At 20.9% G+C, this 21,102-nt stretch overlaps 3 protein-coding genes across 3 annotated transcripts in view; 2 read left to right on the top strand and 1 right to left on the bottom strand.

Moving 5' to 3' along the window:
- The window catches only part of LOC128956278 (40S ribosomal protein S3-A-like), a 195,722-nt gene that overhangs the window by 105,107 nt on the left and 69,513 nt on the right, over positions 1-21,102 (top strand). The gene's annotated exons all lie outside the window — the stretch shown is intronic.
- Positions 4,646-19,008, top strand: LOC128956269 (calcitonin gene-related peptide type 1 receptor-like). Its single transcript, XM_054301963.1, has 10 exons — positions 4,646-4,674; positions 6,129-6,262; positions 12,780-12,907; positions 12,976-13,158; positions 13,489-13,589; positions 13,838-13,929; positions 15,120-15,720; positions 18,152-18,405; positions 18,565-18,664; positions 18,862-19,008. The coding sequence occupies exons 2-10, from the start codon at positions 6,225-6,227 to the stop codon at positions 18,958-18,960; spliced, it is 1,596 nt and encodes a 531-aa protein (XP_054157938.1). The 5' UTR covers positions 4,646-4,674; positions 6,129-6,224; the 3' UTR covers positions 18,961-19,008.
- On the bottom strand, positions 19,152-21,101 carry LOC128956284 (uncharacterized). Its single transcript, XM_054301979.1, has 6 exons — positions 21,022-21,101; positions 20,854-20,960; positions 20,678-20,788; positions 20,552-20,611; positions 19,630-20,480; positions 19,152-19,565 (listed from the first exon to the last, which is right to left on the bottom strand). The coding sequence occupies exons 2-5, from the start codon at positions 20,949-20,951 to the stop codon at positions 20,336-20,338; spliced, it is 414 nt and encodes a 137-aa protein (XP_054157954.1). The 5' UTR covers positions 20,952-20,960; positions 21,022-21,101; the 3' UTR covers positions 19,152-19,565; positions 19,630-20,335.

Raw genomic sequence — 21,102 nt, 5'->3', positions numbered from 1 at the left:
GTTTTTTTTGTTATTAGATAATCTAATAAATGATACGAAAGATCTCAAAGTTATTTCATTATTTATAATCACAACGTCGAGAGTCATAAAAATTGATTTTTGTTTTGTTTTTTATTATTATTGGATTTATCTTTATATTTAGTATTAAAACAATAATATAATCATTATTATTATTATTAATATTATTATTATTGTTGATGTAAATGAAAATATTGTAGAACTCATGATAAAAAACAAAAATGTATAAAATATAATTATTTTATTTGATAGAAAATTGTTGAATATAATAATTGTATTGTATTTAAAAGATATTTTCTAATGGTTATTATTGTTGTAAAAGTTAATTTTGACTAATAATAATTTTAATATAATCTATAAATATTAATATTATCGTTATGTTTATTATGGATTAAATTCTAATTAATTATAATATCAATTACAATAATTTAATAAATCATTGATTTATACAATTTGCTGCTATTTGTGAACAATGTATTAAATGTCATAAAATATAATTTAATTTGTTTATTTGATATGCTTAGTATCGTTAAATGACAAAATTATAATAAAAATATATTGATTGTAATTATTATAATGTTAATCTATAAGTATTTAGATCATAATTTAATAATTTCCATATAATTTAAGAAAAAAACCAAAAAGTAATATTTTAAAAATTATAATAATAAGTAATTAAAAATTTTTAATGTTAAACTATGAATATACTTTTGTTTTCACAAATATATAAAATAATTAGCTTTATAATTATAATATATTGAAAAAATATTACTTTTCATTTAATTCATACAGGTTTATTAAGTTATACTAATATTAGTAATAAAAAATACAAATATTTATTTTTTATAAATGTTTATTTATAGTGTATATAAAGTAATAATTTATGACATATTCTATAATTAGGATTTATTAATTCTTAAAAATATATATATATTTAAGTTTTATTGTCTTAATAGTACAAAAAAATAACAGGTGCCTTAATTTATATAATTATTATTACTATACTATTAATATTATATTAATAAATTTAGATTATATTATACAATATACTATATATATATATATATATATATTTAAACTAGTTTTAGACATATACTTGTGTGTTTGTCTACAATAAAAATTAGACAATTTAGTAGAAATTTTGTTTTTTTGTTGTTGGTTAATTTATTATTATATTACACTGAAATTAAAATTTATTTATTTATTAATGTTTTTTGTTGTTGTTTCAGAGTTTTACTGACCCCTCTAACAAACATGACTTTGAGTACATATAGTTAATGGTTAAGTTAAACGAGTTGTCTTGATCTACAATATATTGAAATAAGTATACAGTAGTATAACATATATCTAGTGATAAATGTAATCAAAATTAATTATTTACAAAACATAATGTGACATTTGATTGACAAAAATGTAGTTATTAGTTATCCGAGTTATTTATTTACACATATTTTATTATTTTTTATTTATATATATATAAGTTATATATATTATATATATATAGCAAACAGGTAATAAATATTGCATATAATTTGTCTGATATATGTAATAAAATTAATACTGTACTTTATAAATTATAATATACTGGTTTATCATATTTTTTTATTAGTCTTAATTATAACTTACTAAACTAAGATAATAAATTAGTTTTTTTTAATTAATTTTATATATTATTTATGTCCAATATATATATATATAAGTTCCTAAATATTTATTAATGTTTGAATGTATATATATTTGAGTAACTCAAATATAATACTTCAAATGGATAAATATATATTGAATATTATTTATAATATACAGTATATATCATATATAAATATATATTGAAAAATTGGTTATAAGATTAAATGTTATTTGAAAAATAAACATATTTATAGGCAATTTCTGAAACGTGAAACACTTTTTTTTCATAAACATATTTACATATCATCTCATATATTATATATAGATTTCTGTGTCGATAACTAATGTGTATATTAACAGACTATTTGTTATTTGATTCGAAAAATACTTTTCATTGATTTGTTTATTTAATTTTTGTAAACAAATTAATTTATATAACAAAAATTCAATTGAAATGCAAGTTAAAAATGTTAAGCAAATTGTATTAATATATATATATCGTATTATTTGTTAGATGAATGTTATTCAATAACATAATTTTATGTTAATATTTGATTAACATAATTGACTTTTCATTATATCACTGTTTGCTGATTAGCAAATGATATTACAATAGAGTTTATTTGATAAAAATATTTGTTATCATCTATTGTAATAATGTTTCATTTGTCAAATAAATATTTAAATTTATTTTTTGATAAAATATTATTAATTATAAAGTCTAATAGAAATTAAGTCAGTTTTCATTACTAATTAAAAATTACTAAACAATATGTCTAGTATTTTTCTTAATAATTTAAATCAATTTTTAACATCATTAGTACTATTGAAAAAATGTTATAAAAATTATTATTATTAGAATTATATTATATATAAATTATTTATTAATAAAATTTAATATATGTTATCAATTAAATTATTTACACAGTACATATTTTTATGTGGCTAATGATTATGTAAATAATTTAAATATAACATGAATCATAAATCACAAATGAAAAACTTAGTTATTTAGATTGAGTTTATTTATTAATATTGTAATAATTATAAATATTTTATTATTTTTATTATATTATTATAATATTTACAATAAATAAATAATTAATTAATTTTAGATCTTAAAATTATTTGCCTAATTTGATAAAAATTATAAATAATTTTATTTGTAAATAAAAAAAAGTTTAGTATTGATTATTAAAACAATTTTAGATTCAAATAAAACATTTAGTTGTTTTATCTAATATTTTTATATTTTATATATACTTAAGTTATTTAAAAGAAAATAATATTTAAAATATTAAAATTTATATAAATGCTAATATATATAAATGTAATAAATACTACAATTTAATATATAAATTTATACTGTATATATATACGTTACTAATCTTATTAAACTAAAAATGTTGTTAAAAAATTCAGAAAAACTAGTAAATATATAATATATTTATGATATAATGCCCAAAGCGCTTAAATGTCAAAAACAAACAATATATATATATATATATATATATATAAGGTTATATATAAAATATATTGTATATATGATATAACATAAATATATATCAATATATATTTTTATGGAAAAATTGTATGGAAACGGTTTTTTATGAAAATGAAAACTTAAGCAAACAAATAATATTTTAAATAATTATTGAATGTATACAACTCAAAAAATTCATAGCCTTCAAATGTACTGTAAATACATATATATATATATATAAATATATCTTTTATTTAAGTGGAAAAAAACGAGAGCGAAAATTATCGTTAAATACGAGTTAAATGAGTCGATTTTTTTTGCATTTATTACTATTCAATAGTACAGTACTAATGTGTAGTGAAAAAAAACTTGCGTTTGAAAGTAAAAAAAAAAATTTGTCATTTCATAGAAAACAATCAGTTTTTACTGTACTATAAAAGCGCAGTCTCTTTAAAAACATATACAACCGTATAATTCTGTGCTACAGAATCTCCAGTCTCTCTCTCTCTCATATATTTCTATCTATTCAACAGACTATCCAATTGCTCGTACGGTTTGAAATACAGGAGTTATAGTGCAATCAATGCTAACATAGCATCCCTTACAGTGCGTGACTCTGACTCTCTCTCTCTCTCTCTCTCTCTCTCTCTCTCTCATCTCATCTCATCTCTCATACTCTGTGTCTCTAACTATCGGTGTCTTATGGCTATCGTCACCAAAATATCGTATGCCTAACAGTTCATAACTTATCTCTGTGTACACACACATACAGTATGGTTTGGTGTGGTGTAATCCTAATGAAAACAATTTGTTTGACATAAATATTTGTTCATTTAATATAATATATATATACATACACAGAGAGAGTGTATATCTATCTATATGTATGTTGTTTTCAACCGATAAAATTCATCGCCAGTTATTTTATTTATTTATTTTTATTTTATTATTTTTTTGGTGTGTAAGTTAAGTCAAAAGATATTATTAAACATTTTTTCGTGTCATTTAAACCACCAAATGACTAATTCCTGCGACTTAACTATTTTTTAAGTCATTGCTATATTTTTTTTATAAAAATAGTAATAATAATATAAAAGAAAATATTTAGTGAAAATATTTTTCAGCAAAATAAATATTATATTTGCTCTTAGTTTTTAATAATGCTAAAGATTTTTTACCACTTATAGTAGAGAAATGTTTAATATTTATGTATAAAAAGTAATAATAATAATAATATTATTAATATTAAAAAAATATATATAATTTGTTGAGATTTTAATTTAATTATTTACTGTTGTTATCATATGTGTTATTATATTGAATAAATGAAAATATTTTTTATCTATATATTTCAATAATGTTTTCTCAATGTTTAGTACTAGTTATTGAAGTATTTGTTTGGATAAATATATATAAAATATAAATAGTTTTTTTTGTTTGAAAGTACTTCATCACAAATGTCACCAAATTTTAATAAATGTTTAAAAGTTTTTTATTTTGTATGTTCGCTACAAACAATCATTTTTGACTCAATTACTGCTCAATTGGTAAGATATTATTGGTTTAACTAAACATTTTATTTTGTTGTTATTTAAAAAATAAATAAATAACTAAATACATTGCTTACACATTTAGATAACATTTGTTGAATTTATTTGTTGCTTAAATTTCTTAATGTATATATTGAAAATTATTATTATTATTATTATTATTATTATTGATGTGCTGTAAATTATCATTTGTATTGATAGTCAGCTAAAATTAAAAATGTTTAACAAAACCGATTGGAAAAACATGTTTGTCTTATTTAAATATATATAAATATCACTCAAATATCACTTTTTATTTATTTTAGTAAATTCTTGAGCTAAATATATAAACTAACATAAAAGCTAGCTTTTATGGTTATAAATACTGTATATTTTTATTATATAATTTTAATAATATAGTCTAAATATATTAATATATATATATATATATATATATATAACTTATATATTTATAAATTATAATAAATACATATATATAACACCAATTCTCTAGTTTGGTGATTACAATCTGTTTAAAACTATAGTTTTTTCTAAAAAATTATTTAATATAATAGTAAAAAAACAACTAGAAAATTGTCAATAATATATTGAGGATTATTTTTTATTATTAATATTAACAAAAATGATTTTAAGTTCAATAAAGATTTTTATTTCCAAATGGTTTTTATTCTGTCAAAAATAATCTATAAAATTGGGTTAAAATAGTATTAGTTGTGTGTAATATTTTCATTAATTTTTATTATTAATTTTTTTCTACAGCAAAACGATTAGCACATAATGATTATCCAACTATTTGTTTGTCTCTTTCACTAAAACTGTTGAATAATTATTTGTATATATCAGAAATTGTATACACAAATTGACAATAATAATAATAGTAGTATCTATTAGTTGATAAAATGTTTATATAATATTAATAGATAGTAAATTGTATTTTACTTACATTATATTTAATAATTGTTTTTCTGTTTTATTGTTACATATGTGGGTCTATATATATATATAAACCGATATATTATAAAATGATATTAATATTATTTGACGACTAAAATTATTGCATTATACAAAAAAAATTGGATACTATTGTTAATCATATATTATACAGTATTTTTATAGTTTTTTTGTTGTTAAATAATTTGCTTTTTTAATATTGTTATATAATAATGGAGATAACAAAAAAATATGAAATAAAAATAGTTTTTTATTTTATTTTATTTTTTTAAATAAAACATATCATAATGCCATATTATATTATACAGTATATAATTTTCAATTTACAATTACCATAAAAAATATTAATATAGATATGTTTATGAGTTATTCAAAAGAAAATGCATGTTTGAATTATTTTTTTTAATAATAATATTAATTATTATTGTTATTATAATTAATCAATTATTTAATTATAATACTGTATATTAAAATTTTTGTTTTTAATTGTATTTTTTTAGACAGAATCGCCTCAGAAATGGTGTCGTACAGAAACAGGGCTTCGTTTGCCATATGATCTCTATGTATTGGATACCTGTGCCCGTTGTTATAACTATATGCCCGATACGGCCTTCAAAGATGATTTGAAATTTATGTATGTATTCGTTGAAATGTGAATTAAAAAAAAAAATTATTTATTTATTTTAGTTTATTAACTTTTATATTTAGTTTGTGTACTTTAATGCTATGATAACCAATACAAACACACAAACAAACAAATAGATAGACAAACAAAATATATATTTAGGTTTTGTTGTCATAAATGCCAAAATAAATTATTGTATATCATATGTCAAACATTAATACATTTGTTATGTTTGATGTATTTTCCCAATCAATTTATCTGTCTATTGAATTAGTAATCTGTATTTTATGGCTTCTATTGTATATTATTACTAAAATGATAAACAAAAAGAAAATAAAATTGATTTAAAAAACATTTAACTAATATATATATAATATTATATAATAAATAATAACGAGATTTTTACTGATTATATTTTTGTTTTCTTGTAAATAAATTTATTGATATGTTATTTAATGATTAAAAAAATCACTATTAAAATAACTATAAAAATTTATTTTATCTATTTGCCAATTATATGCCAATTGTAGTGATTGAAAACATTTGCCATTTGTTGCACAAATCCGGGAAACTTTATATTATTATTATTATTAATAGTAACATATTTTGCACAATAATTATGAAAATTAAATAAACAAACAGTAAAACTATTGACTGAAATTTTTTGAATATAATTTAATTAAATAATTTTTCTATATATATATATATTTTGGCTTATTTAATCAATTAATTTATTAGTATAAAATTATTAAATGTTATTTTTTATTTTAAAAAAATGATTACGATAACTATATTTATGATTACTATATTAATGAATTTTTTTTTATATAAATATAAATTTTATTTTTTATATTGAAATTTACAAAAAAATGTTTATTGTTTAAGAGATAATTGGATGGCAAACAATTTTCATTTAATCTAATAACAACAACAAAAATAATAATAAGTGTATACCTTATATTTATGGTTTATTTTAACTTTATGATTAGTTTATAATTAACCAATTTAATAATAATACTAATACTAATAAAAATAATGGTTATTATTATATAAGTTTTATTTTATATTGAAATATACGAGAGAATAGTATTAATAATAATAATTCCTCTAAACATAAGATTCCGGAGAAACTAATGTTAGTTATTAGGGATTGCAAAGCAAATAACTTAAACTATGTTATTAATGTTATTATATTTATTAATTAAGTAATACATTGTATACAGTATTTGTGCGATATTTATAAATTAGCATTAAATCCATATGTATTATATGTTTTTATGTCAAATGTATATATTTATAGCTCGATATTTATAGTTTATTAATAAAACACGAAATAATAATAATAATAATATCTATAATTTAAGCTTTAATTGATTTACATCAAAAAAATTTTATATACAAATTAATAAAATATTAAATATCTTGAGTTAATTTGAAAAATTTATTTAATTAACATTTAGGAAATATTTTATACTAAATGACATTTTAATTAACAATAAATTTAATTATTACTACTATTATTAATAAAACATTATATAAAACATTTGGTATAACAAATACAAATATTTCAAACATGTATTATAATGTTTAATATGAAATTAGACTGTATTACTCTGTTTTATACAAAACTTATTTATTTAATTAAAGTCGTGTGCAATTAAATTGTATAGTAATTTAAACAATTTTCTGACGATAAATATTTTTAAAAGTAAATTTTTTGGTACATCAATCAATAAATGAAATTATAGTTAAAATTACATATAATTTTGTATATAATATACTATGAGAGAGAGAGAGAGAGAGAGAGAGAGAGAGAGAGAGAGAGAGATTGTTGAATACAAATTGTTATATACTTTTATACTATTAGTAGTAGAGATAGTGTTTATTTTAAAAATGCCATTTCTAGCTCATGTAGATTTCAATGTTGACGCTAATAATAGCACCATATCTCTTATATATACTGTATATACATGTACTTATGTGTATGTGTCTCGTAAATCATAAAGTTTTCAAGCTATCATAACGGTTATGTATAAATACATATGTTTATTATACTGTATGTATAATACACACACACACACACACACACACACATACACACACACACACACACACACACACACACACACACACACACACACAATGCATTACGAATACCACTATTATAATACAAAAGGATACTACTATACAACACACACACATACAATATGAGCATCAATTTCCCAGTTGTTGATCCCTATCCTCCCTGGGTTTGATATATTATAATTTATTATGTTATTGTATGTGTTTTGATATTGAAAACACTATTTTGATTTATTAAATGAATCATATCAATAAAATTAATTTTAAACATAAAGGCCTTATAAATAACTATAGATAAACATTGTTTTGTTATAATAAAAGACTGTTTATTATAATTTCAAAAAAAACAATTGTTTTTATTTATAGAGAAAAAACCCTTAAAACTAATTTATAACATTAATAAACTAAATAAATCTTTTAGTTTATATTAACAATTATAATTATTTGAAGACAAGACAAAATAAAAACATAGTTATTGTGTGTCAAAGTTTATCACTAAAATAGTCGCATATTTAAAAATTTTAAAAATCTAACGTCACTCAAACAAATTATATAATTTATAATTTTATTAATTGCCTCAAAAAAATAAATTAATATTTTCGATACATTAGTTCATAAATTTGTAATTATTAATATATGTAAAATATTTTTAAAAAAAAATTATATTTATTGTTTTTATAGTGTAAAATATTATAAATTATACATAATAATAATAATAAATAATAATATTATATTAATATTAATAATAGAATTTTTCTGATTATTATTAGCAATTAAAAGCTAATGTTATTTTTTTGCGACTATTTTTATACAACAATATATATATTTTTATATTTACTGTATTATGTAACAGTAAAATATAAATAATACAGATTTTCATCTAAAAAAGTTAATTCAATTTTATAAATTATTAATATATTTTTTTTGACACACACACAGACTGTGTTGTTTAATTATATACTTGTTATAACATTATAATTATTTTTATTATACAAAAAGTAAATTATAATTTTGTGTTTGAGTCGATGTTTTTTCTTTTAGATTTATTTTTATCATTCAAAGAATATATTAAATTTCAATGAAAAACAACAACAATAACTATAACAACGAGAAAAATTCATTTTTATGTTTTTTTTGTAATCTAAACTTTTGAGACAAAATTTTTGTTTTTCATACTTATTGTGTCATTATTGGACAGTTTTCATTGTGAATAGTATGTCATATTATACTAATAAATATATATGAAAGTATATACTGTATATTTAATTTGATATTTTTTATTATTATTATTATATCATTTATTAGTTAAATTATTATAATTATTATGCTGATGCATTTATTATTTTTACTGTATATTTTATACAGTATCTATTGTTTATTTTAAATGAAATACTATGTATATATATATATATAATTTATATATTATACGTATTGTAGATGAAATAAAAAAACATGAAAAATATTAATAATAAATAAAAATCTGAATGTAAAACTTGATTAAATAATAAATTATTGATAACAGTAATACCTGTATTTGATTTTAAAGATAAAGAAAATGTGTAAATAAAACAAAAATAGAAATAATTCATATATTTTTTTGAAATGAAACTTAAACAAAATTTTAGGTTAAATAATTAATATATATATATATATATAATTTAATTAGTTGGTTAAATGCACGTTAACTTATAGTATATTAAATTAATTATATTCACTGCAATGAACTTAAATAGTTGTATGTATTAATATTTAATCTAAATAAACTTGCTAAAATATTATGTTATTTTTATTGAATTTTATACTTTTTATTATTTAATTTGCAAGTTTGAGGCAATTATAATTTTATAGTGTTTATCATTTTATTTTTAATTTTTGATACTCAAATTATTATTATTATTTTAAAAAAATTAATTGCATATATCATTCTTAATATGCTAATACTTAAGTATCATTGATGTCACAAATAACAAATAGCGTAAAATGGTTTTTAGTGTACTTTAAAATATAGAATAATAATAACAAACAAAAAAAACATTTTTATTAAAAAATATATATATGAATATTTATTTTTGCTTTTTTTTAATATAAACTCTTTATAAGAATATTCTATTGGTTTTTATTGTTTACCATTAAAAAAGCAAAATATTTACATTGCGTTTGTTATTCACTTAATGGTATGATATATCATATATATATAACTAAAAACTTATTCACTCTTATAGATTATATATATAGTTATATATAAATATATTTAAAATATATATATATACAGTATATAAAATCCATGTTTATTATTTTATATCTAACAAATAAATAGAAAATATATTTTTATTCATTAAACATATAGCGCTTTAATAATATAGTTTTTTTTAATAATTTTATCAATAATAATTTATTATCAATGTATAGTTACAAAAAAATAAATTACATAAAATTTCTTAAATCAATTGATGTTTTTATCCATGTAAATTGATTAATCAATAATAATAATGTGTAAATGTGGGAAACAAAATTCATAATTATTGTTATCAGCAAACATTGTTGATTAAATCAATTACATATTTATTAATGTTTTAGTCATTCATATTATTTGCTTAGAGATTACTATTGAGTACAGTTTACATATTTTATCTTAAGCTCCTATAATATCATATATATATACCATATAATACTATATAAATATATAATTTTATAAATAAAAATACACTACATGTTGATAACACTACTGTATTTACTAAGTTAATAAAAATATACTATTATAGTAACAATTTTTAGATAAAAATTGAGCCCAAAAAAAATTGTTAACATGAAAAGTCAATTTTCTAATATATTAAATGGTTATTGATATGATTGATTAAATTAAAATCAATGTCACCGAAACTTGAAGTGTAGGTTTATAAATATAATATACTTTAATACAATATATATATATATAACTTATATAATATTGATGTGTCAGTAGTTTGATTTGGTTTTTTTTATTTGAAATGAAATCATTTATAGTTATCAACGATAGTAATGTTGTTTTTTTCAAAATAAAATGTTATTTCAAAATCTTTTGCAATTAATTTCATTTATTTTTTTTTATTTTGTAGACCTATGAAAAACAATATTTTTATTATACATTTTTTCCTGAAAATGTAACATATATATCACAAAAATGGTTTCAATTTTATTATTTGATATTATATAAAAGTTTAATAAACATAAAATATATTTATAGCACACAAACATAATGTACACAATAGTATATTATTTTCACTACTATGACTATCTGTTCAATAATATTTTATTTATTGTTATAATTTTACTAATGGCTAACAATAAATTTTTGCTATTGATTTTAATAAATAATATTGAAAAATATATATTTTTAAAATTTTAGTATCAATTTTTAGTATACTTTTACATATATCAAATAGATAAATATTTTTACTTTTGCCATAAGTAAGATTATAATTAATTTTAAAATAAAACTTTTACTACATATAATATATAATTGTATTAGTTTATATTGAATCTATTAAATAATAAAATTAAGCCATTAAGTAGTTTTAAATAATTCAGTTAATTTTAATTGACTTTAAAAATCTAAAATTTTTTAAATTTTTAGTGAATTCAAGCGATAACTTTTTGTCAATTTTAATAAAAATATTTCAAATAAAAGTTTACAAATTTTCAATAATCTTATTGTTAATTGTTTTTAAAAGTGACTTTTTATCGTTTATTAAATTCATTAATTATAAACTTAACTTTCAATTATATTGAAATACTTTAACTTACAAAATATTATATATTTACAATCAAAATTCATTTTTCAAATTTATAGGACAGTAATCACTAAATTGTATTACTTTTAAATAAAATAAATACACACTTGAACTGTAATTTACGAGATAATCCAAATTTATTGGTTAAATACAACTGATTAGTTGAATAACATGATTGTTAATCGTATCGAAAAAAATAGTTTAAGTATTTACCGGTAGTTTACTAATGAAACAAAATTAAAGATTATATAGATTTAGAAAATTAATTACTTAATCAAATAGAAATTTAATTAACTAATAAAAACCAATAAACAAAATTAATTAAGATTAAAAAAAACAATAGGAAATATATCATTTGACATAAAAAAAATTATATCTCTATATCAAAATATATATAATAATAAAAAATTGATGATCTTTTTAATTTATATTTATTATTATTATCATAAATATTAGTTTGCTATACTATCTGTTGATATTTTTATTTTACTACAACTAAATTCATTAAATTATTATTGACATAACATTACACACAGACAGACAAACATAAAATATTTTTTGTTTATTGTTTATTGCAATATAATATTTATTTATTATTATATATCTAATATCAATATGACTTATTATATTACTATATATATATCTAAACAATATGTTTTTCATCAAATTTATAGATACACTCCAATCGGTAATCTCATTGATCCGACCACTAATAGGTCGTATCCATCAAACACCACATCATTGCTATCGTTTACATTCATTTCTCCATCACTTTTGATTAAATGGCATCAGTGTTGCACAGGTAGGACACCAACAACAACAAAAAATACAATTCTTCAAGATTATTGTTTTTTTAAAATTGTTTTATAGATGCACTGCACTGTTGTGTTGAATCGCTCCAGCATTTCGATGACACCGATGCCGACCGTCCGGTCTGTCCGCGAACATGGGATGGCTGGTCGTGTTGGGCACAGGATGCCAAACCCAATGTGATAATGAGACAACCATGTCCCAAACACATCTATTGGCACCAAATGGTACCTCCATGTCGAGGTATGGCAATTTTCTTATATAATTATTAATATATAAATAATAATAATAATAATAATAACTACAATATTACTAATCATATATGATATTTATTACATTATGTTATGCTATTTACAAACTATGGATAAAATGTTAAATTATATTTAAGTATATATATATACTGTATATTGATTTTACAATATACTACTGTGTTATATATAAAAAAACTATTGTTATAATAATAATAATAAAAAAATAGTTTTTATTGTCCAACAATTGATATATATATATTATTTGAACCATTAAATTTGATATATTTAATATAATTTTTATTGTTATCTCAAATAAAAAAAGGCTACACAACAAAAGAGTGTACATCAAGTGGCCATTGGTTTAACTTAAAGGACAACAGTGGACAGGAATGGAGCAATTACTCCATGTGTGCCCGCGATGATGTAAGTGTCCCCCCGGGAGAGAGGAAGGGGTAACCACAAAAAATAAAAAAAATAAAATAAAATGCCATAAGCAACAAATATGATAATAATAATGCATGTTATTAATAACAATACAACTGACACAATATTATTGATATATTTGTGGTATACTATTTGTATGTCCATTAAATGATGTTTTTAATTAAATAGTTTTGTATCTATAGTTTTTTGTTGATTTTTTTCTCATCTCAAACTCATTGTTATTACAGATATATGTGGGAAGAATCCGTTACTCAATTGTCACAAATGTTATATCCATGTGTACACTCATACCAGCGCTACTTATATTTGGTCACTACAAGTATGTATAATATAATTATATATATATATATTAATATATATTATATTTTGTATACTGTACGGTATATACCCAGTATAGTAGAAAACATTTAATACCATTTATTTTTGGTACTACAAGAATATTCTTGATTTTATTATTTTATTTCTAATTGTTGTTATTATTATTATTATAGATTTTGTTTTAGACATTTAATATATTTAAACCCTAAAAAAATAACCTCAAACATTAATTGGATACGATATGATGAATCTAACCGACAATAAAATAGCAATTTTTAACTAAAAATATTTATTTATATATATATATAAATATAATTGGCTTCTGATGAGAAATTTTGTAGGAAAAAGATTATTTTTGAGTCTTTTTTATTATTGATTTTTTTATTGTTGCCATAAAAAAAGTAGAGAACAATACATAGTAACTATAATGTTAAGTATTATATAACAAATTTAATTGCTTTGATTATCTGTTATTGTAAATGCTTTTTTTCAATTTACAGCAATAACAACAAAAAAATGCCAACAAAAATAAATGCCTCTCAAATTACTATTATTGTTATTAGTAATATCCACAGGTTTACAATTACACTAACAGTATATATATATATTATAACTTTTTGAAATTAATTTTTTTTATATTTTTAAGTAATAATAATAATAATACATTGTGTGTGTGTTCTCATATTTTCAATTTATTATTATTAAAATTTTTAGATTTTTACTGTTAAAGCATTTCTATAATTTTCAAAAAGTTTTTTTTATAAAAAATATATGTCGAGAAAAACATGGTTTATGAATAAGTTATATTTATATTTTACTTAGTATATCTAAATTAGGAATTATTTTATATATTTAATGAAAAATAATTTAGTATATTTTTAATAAATACTATACTTGGTGTTTTAATAAATTACTATACAAGCAAGCACTTAAAATTAAACTTAAAATGATTAATTATAATATTAATTATAATAGTATACAAAATTCAAACATATTTGAAAAACATAATTAAAATATTGACTAAATAATAATTTTTTAAATAATAATTTTTTAAATAATAATTTTCTATTAAATATTTTATTAATTTACTTATTAGTTGTTGTTGTTGAATAATTTTCATAATTATAATCAAATATTAGTTTAACTAAAATTATGTTAACAATTGAATCAATTATATCATTAACAATTCAGACAACTATCATCAGTGTCTCGGATCCGACTTCACAAACATTTATTTACATCACTTTTCTTTCATGCGTTGGTCTCATGTCTACTCAAATGGCATTTACTGACTGCCGGTGAAACTCAATCGCAGACCTCTCAAGTGCTAACCTCTCTGTGTCTCATACTATCTGTTCTGTTGCGATACTTTCGGTCGACAACCTATCTCTGGATGTTCAATGAGGCCCTATATCTTCATCAACTCATCAAACACGCCTTCACTCAGCCACCGCTCACACCACTCATAATACTGGCTTATGTATTGCCGGCCACCACAACACTGCTCTATATAGTCGGCAGAGCCGTCAGCGATGGCTTTGACATTAGTTCCGGCGGCGAACTAATGGCCATTACGGCGTTCAGCAAAAATCTAAGTCAAACAATGAGTGTTTTGCACAAATCGATGACAAATGAGTCCTCAGTGGACATCGAGTCCTCTAAACTGATGGAAGTTATAGAAGAGTACGAAGATGTCAGTCCTATTGTCGATGAAGACAAGTGTTGGCTAATGCCGTCATCAAACACTTGGCTCGAGTGGGTCATCAATGCACCCAATCTGGCCATACTTATCGTGAGTTACTGTACTTTATGACACACACACACACACACACACACACACACACACAAACCACTACCAAAATGTTTACCAAAATGTCATTAATTCAATTATCCATTTGACAAATGAGTTGATATTAGTTTATTTTTATATCATATGTCATCAAAATATTAGTTAAACTAATTACACCATTAATTTAATATTTGTTTTTATCTTATATTTCAAGAGTCTTTATTATATTGTCAACTGTTTGATAGATCTCTCTCTCTCTCTCTCTCTCTCTCTCTCTCTCTTTCTCTGTTTCTTATTTTCTCTCACTCATTCACTTACTCACTAATTTACTCATTTACTCACCCACTTTGATTGAGACAATAAAGACGACCAGAATATTAAATGGATTCAATTTAATAGAAACATAACAATATCTATAAGTAATAATAATAAAAATTTTCTATAATATATAAATATAATAATTCAATCAATTGTTTAGAAATCTCATCTGAATGATGGCATTCAAGTGATATGAGTGTAGATAACAATAAGTAGTTTTTTCATTTAAATTTTATATATATATATGTGTTGTGTGTTTGTAATATTGTGTATGTATTTGTCATTTGAAGAAACTATAATCCCTTACCAACAGGTTTTGGGTCTTAAATATTGATGAAAAATAGTATTTACAAAATGACATAATATTTTTGTGTACAATATTTACGATAAATTCATTCAATGTATTGATGATAAAGGCTTATAATTTTTGTAAAAGTTTCAACAATTACTAAATCTTTCCGTATATGTGTGTAATCCGTACGTTAGTATTAGTATTTATATAATCAGGTATTAACTATTATATACTGTATATTAATTTTATATACTGTATATTAAATCACATATTAATTAAGTGCAATATTAGTTATAGTTATATCCGATTGCATTGTATTAAACTATAAATTATTTAATATACTGTATATACAATATATAGTAGCATTTGTGTAGTTATTTTTGGAGGGGGTTATTATCATATATATATATATATATATATATAAAGTTATAAAATCAATTTGCCAGATAATTAATTGAAATTATATAAAAATTATATATACTGTATATCATTAAAACAATAAGTAGATAGAAAAACATGTTTTTGTTTTTTTAAATATAATTATAATGAAAGAGATGATCCGTTTTACTAGTAATTAATACACATATTGATTAATTTATTATTATTTTTTGTGATTATACTAACAAAATAAATTGTTTTTTTCCTGATTTCAAACAAATTAAGTAAAACTAACTAACAGTATATTAATTAATAATTAAGCATAATAAACAATATTTAATTAATTTAATTTTATATACAGCGGTAATTTTTTTTGATGATAAATATAATAAATATATTGTAAATACATAAATAAAAATTATTCATTCAATAATTTAATTATTGCTTTTTAAATATTATATAAATAATATTGAAATAAACAAAACTAGATTTATTAATCAGATTAACAGTAAAATTATTAACAATAAAATTAATATTTTTTAAAAACAATTATAATATTATTTTATCACATCTTAATATTTATCTGATTAAATATTGTACTTTAATAGTAATGTTAACATTTATTTTCTAATAGATTTTTAAAAATAATATTATTATATTCTATTAAATTATATGTAAAGTAATCTCTAACCGTCAATATGGGGTTTCATATAAATTATATGATATAATCCATCAAATCTAATACAACTATTCAATATAAATAAGTCAATAATAAATAGGTATTTAATCTCTAAATTGAATTTAGTTTGAACTTCAAAAAAATTTTACAAAGTTTCACAATTTAAACTATTTCTAATTTATTTATATATTATTGTGTGATTTATATTATATTTCCAGATTATATAATAATATTATTATTACTACTATTATTATAAAAAGTTTATTACTTACGTACAATAGTCCTCAAACTTAAGTATTTAGCGGACAGTACTTGAGGTGACTTACGTTGACTATTGTTTGTAAAGTAATAAACTTTTTTTTTTAATATATAATTATTTATTTAGACAACGACAACAAATCATTCAATAAAATTATTATTTTTTTCAAGTATTTATGGGTAAAATTTTAATGATTGAATGTAATGAAATAATATATTAGTACTATATATTATTAGGTATATATATAAATAGTATATTTACTAGTAATTGAAAGATTGATATTAAAAATAGATTTAAAAATTTAATTTATTATTTTATAAACCGATCTCATCATCAAAAAAAAATAATAATAAAATAAATAATTATATTTACTACGAATTTTTATGAATAAAAATTTTTATAGTTAATTTTATTATTTTTTTAAAATTATAATTAATTATAAATAAATATCGCATATTATTAAATCTAATAATTATTATCAAATTGTATTACAAATTTATTTTTTCAGGTAAACTGTGTTTTCTTAGTGCTATTATTGCGGGTGCTTTGTATCAAAGCCTCGTCAACGACGAGCACCCAATACACCAACTCTAGTGGCGGCGGTGGCGGAGGACATCATTTGTCGGTCAATCATACCGGCGGCGGCAGCAGTGGTGGTCTGATAACACGCCAAAGTATTATTGTTTCGCTCAGAGCCGCTATACTATTACTACCACTCTATGGCCTCCACTATCTGTTTGTTGTCTACAGACCTAACATCGAGTAAGTAATATTGTGTTACAGTTATTGTAATCACATTTTGTATCAGTGAGAGAGAGAGAGAGAGACTATTAATTATGCAATTAATTATTTATTGTATTGTATTATATCTTCTATTAAATACAAAATTATTATTTTTTATTATTTGAATCAAATATTTAGGAGCTGTTGGTTTTCGGAGGTCTATCACTATCTATCGTCAACTTTGGATGGACTCCAAGGATGTGCCGTTTCTATTATATTTTGTTTTGCCAATCATGAGGTATATAAAGTATATATTTTTTAAACATATTAATAAAATTTGATAGCTTTTATTAATTGTATAAAGCATCCATGTGAAATTAGAATATTTATAAAAAAATTTTTTTTAAATAATAAGTATTTTTATGTTGAATATATAACTGAAGTGATATATAAATAATTTCTAATAAATTTTAAAAATTATATATTTATTATTAGATACGATATCTATTGAGACGTTCATTGGAAAGGGTTAGCACAAGACAGAGGAGTACAACAATATATATGACAGAAGTGGTGGCCACTCAACAACACTGATGATGATTGTCATCATTGAATATACAGTACAGTTGTACTAATACATAGACAGACCCTAACATTTGATTCATTATTATTATTATTAAATATATTTTAATGTTATTTTTATTTGTTAAATAAATTTAAAAAAAAACATTAATTATTGTACAAATTGTCGAATAAAATTTAAAAAAACAACAATATTTCGTTTGAAAGCTTAGTTTATTTGTTTTGTTAAAATTTATTAAAATCAAATCAAATTATTTTAATTGATAGATGGTTGGGAAGGAGTTGAGTCGTATTATATATGAATAATAATAATTACAATATTAATATTTTAAAACAAATGTTAATTACAAGCATTAAAAATATCTATTTGTATGTATTATGTAATATACATGAAGATGTGAAATATGCATTCATTATAAAGCAATTTCAACAAAATGTATGACAAATGTATGACAAAGGGATTGAGGAATCGTATGGTTTGAAAGGAATGATCAAAAATGAGACAATTGTGTCGACCAGTCGATGATCACAATGTCTGACATCACTTGTCTTGTTTGCCACTAATTAATTGAAGCCATTAGAGTGCGATTATATGTAGTTCTCGAAACAATTGAATACTAAATACAAATAAATTAAAAGTTAAATAAATACATAAATTTAATACATTTCACGAACTCATACCTGATTTCTTCCCGGCAATGGAACCATTTCTTTCAGAAATATCTTATTATCAATAAAATTGCGGCACAAAACTGATGATTGACTTAACAAAACTGTTGACTATAGGTATGGCCATCAAAAGACATGTGTTTTTATTATATTGAACGACAACTTTGATTTCGGAAACACTTTGACTATGTATTGAAGTAATCATTTTATATGAGTTGATTGCCATCGAAGACAAACAATTGATGAATCTGTGGTCCGCTTCCGAATTGTAAGAATTGAGACATTTTGTTAAGTTTAAGACATTGTTCCCAATTGTGAACATTCCTAGAGTTGGCTACTATGACAAAGTGATGTCCATTTGACACAAATTTTGTTATAATGTTGGTATCGATAGCGTATAGTTTTGTCAACAATTTATAGCCACTGACAGTATTGGTGTAAACATTAATTTCTTGACATCCATTGTTCAGATACTGACCGACAATAAACAGATGTTGTGAACGTGTATTTTGATACGACAGGAGTGGCGGACCAAATGGTATGACAGCATTCAATTCATAGTAAGCCAAACGATAATTTTGTTGATCCAATGCCTGTTGGACTAAACCAATCTGTTTGTCCTCAAACTCGGTTAGTTATTTACAAACTTGTTATTAGAATTAGTAGATTTGTTAAAAATACGACTTCACCCGACCCGACCCGACCCGACCCACACCATTCAATCAATTGATATCTCTGTTTTCTCAGTTCTCATACTTGAATCCGAACCATTAGATTCATCACTTGACATATTGTCGTCTAATGGCGATGTCGTGGTGTCTGATATAGACATTCCTTCAGGAGTAGTACTTGTAGTCATTGTGCTAATAATTAAACATAAATACATTAAAATTAATTATATATATATATATATACCGGTAGTCAAAAACAATACCGTAATAACGTATCTAAGGCCTCAACGGTTAACTCACTCCTGAGCCGTTCCCCGACATATCTATAGACATGGATATGCATTATATTAGTCATGAAATACTGTATATTATTATAAAATTGTAATAACTTTATAAATTTATTGTCACTCTTGAGATAATCTATGAAGAGATCCATATGTTTGTATATCAGTGTTTCCTTTAACGACTCATCAGTTACTTGTGATGCCATTTGAAATTTGCTATTTAAATGAAATGAAATATTAAATGAATAATTTATTTAAAAACGTCAACCCTTTTATACTACCTGTCCTTTCGACAGTTAGTAACAGCAATCCTTAACAATGACTTATTGTCTGTAGTTTTCCTATTTTTCTTCACTTTTTTCTCAACCATTACTGACATTCCGATTAACTTATGGAAAAATATAACATTTAGTTATATATATGTGTTTTAAACATGAATTAGGAGTCACCTAATGGTATGACTGTCCTCTTCAATGTAAACATACACTTAAACAACAACAACAATGAGTGGACACAAGTGTGTCACGTGA

The sequence above is a fragment of the Oppia nitens genome, unplaced genomic scaffold, assembly GCF_028296485.1.
Source record: "Oppia nitens isolate AA-2021 unplaced genomic scaffold, nextdenovo-longstitch-racon4-pilon3 scaffold2_pilon_pilon_pilon, whole genome shotgun sequence".
Lineage (NCBI taxonomy): Eukaryota > Metazoa > Arthropoda > Arachnida > Sarcoptiformes > Oppiidae > Oppia > Oppia nitens.
Note: the sequence above shows the minus strand (reverse complement) of the source record. Positions and strands in the feature narration are given on the sequence as shown.

Excerpts from the sequence above, each read along its gene's own strand:
- LOC128956269 (XM_054301963.1), top strand. The coding sequence starts at position 6,225 with ATGCCCGATACGGCCTTCAAAGATGATTTGAAATTTAT. Across the intron at positions 15,721-18,151 it reads CCAATCTGGCCATACTTATC|GTAAACTGTGTTTTCTTAGT; the intron begins GTGAGTTACTGT and ends TTATTTTTTCAG. Across the intron at positions 18,665-18,861 it reads TTTGTTTTGCCAATCATGAG|ATACGATATCTATTGAGACG; the intron begins GTATATAAAGTA and ends ATTTATTATTAG.
- LOC128956284 (XM_054301979.1), bottom strand. The coding sequence starts at position 20,951 with ATGTCAGTAATGGTTGAGAAAAAAGTGAAGAAAAATAGGAAAACTACA. Across the intron at positions 20,789-20,853 it reads ACTAACTGTCGAAAGGACAG|CAAATTTCAAATGGCATCAC; the intron begins GTAGTATAAAAG and ends TCATTTAAATAG. Across the intron at positions 20,481-20,551 it reads GCCTTAGATACGTTATTACG|CACAATGACTACAAGTACTA; the intron begins GTATTGTTTTTG and ends TTTAATTATTAG.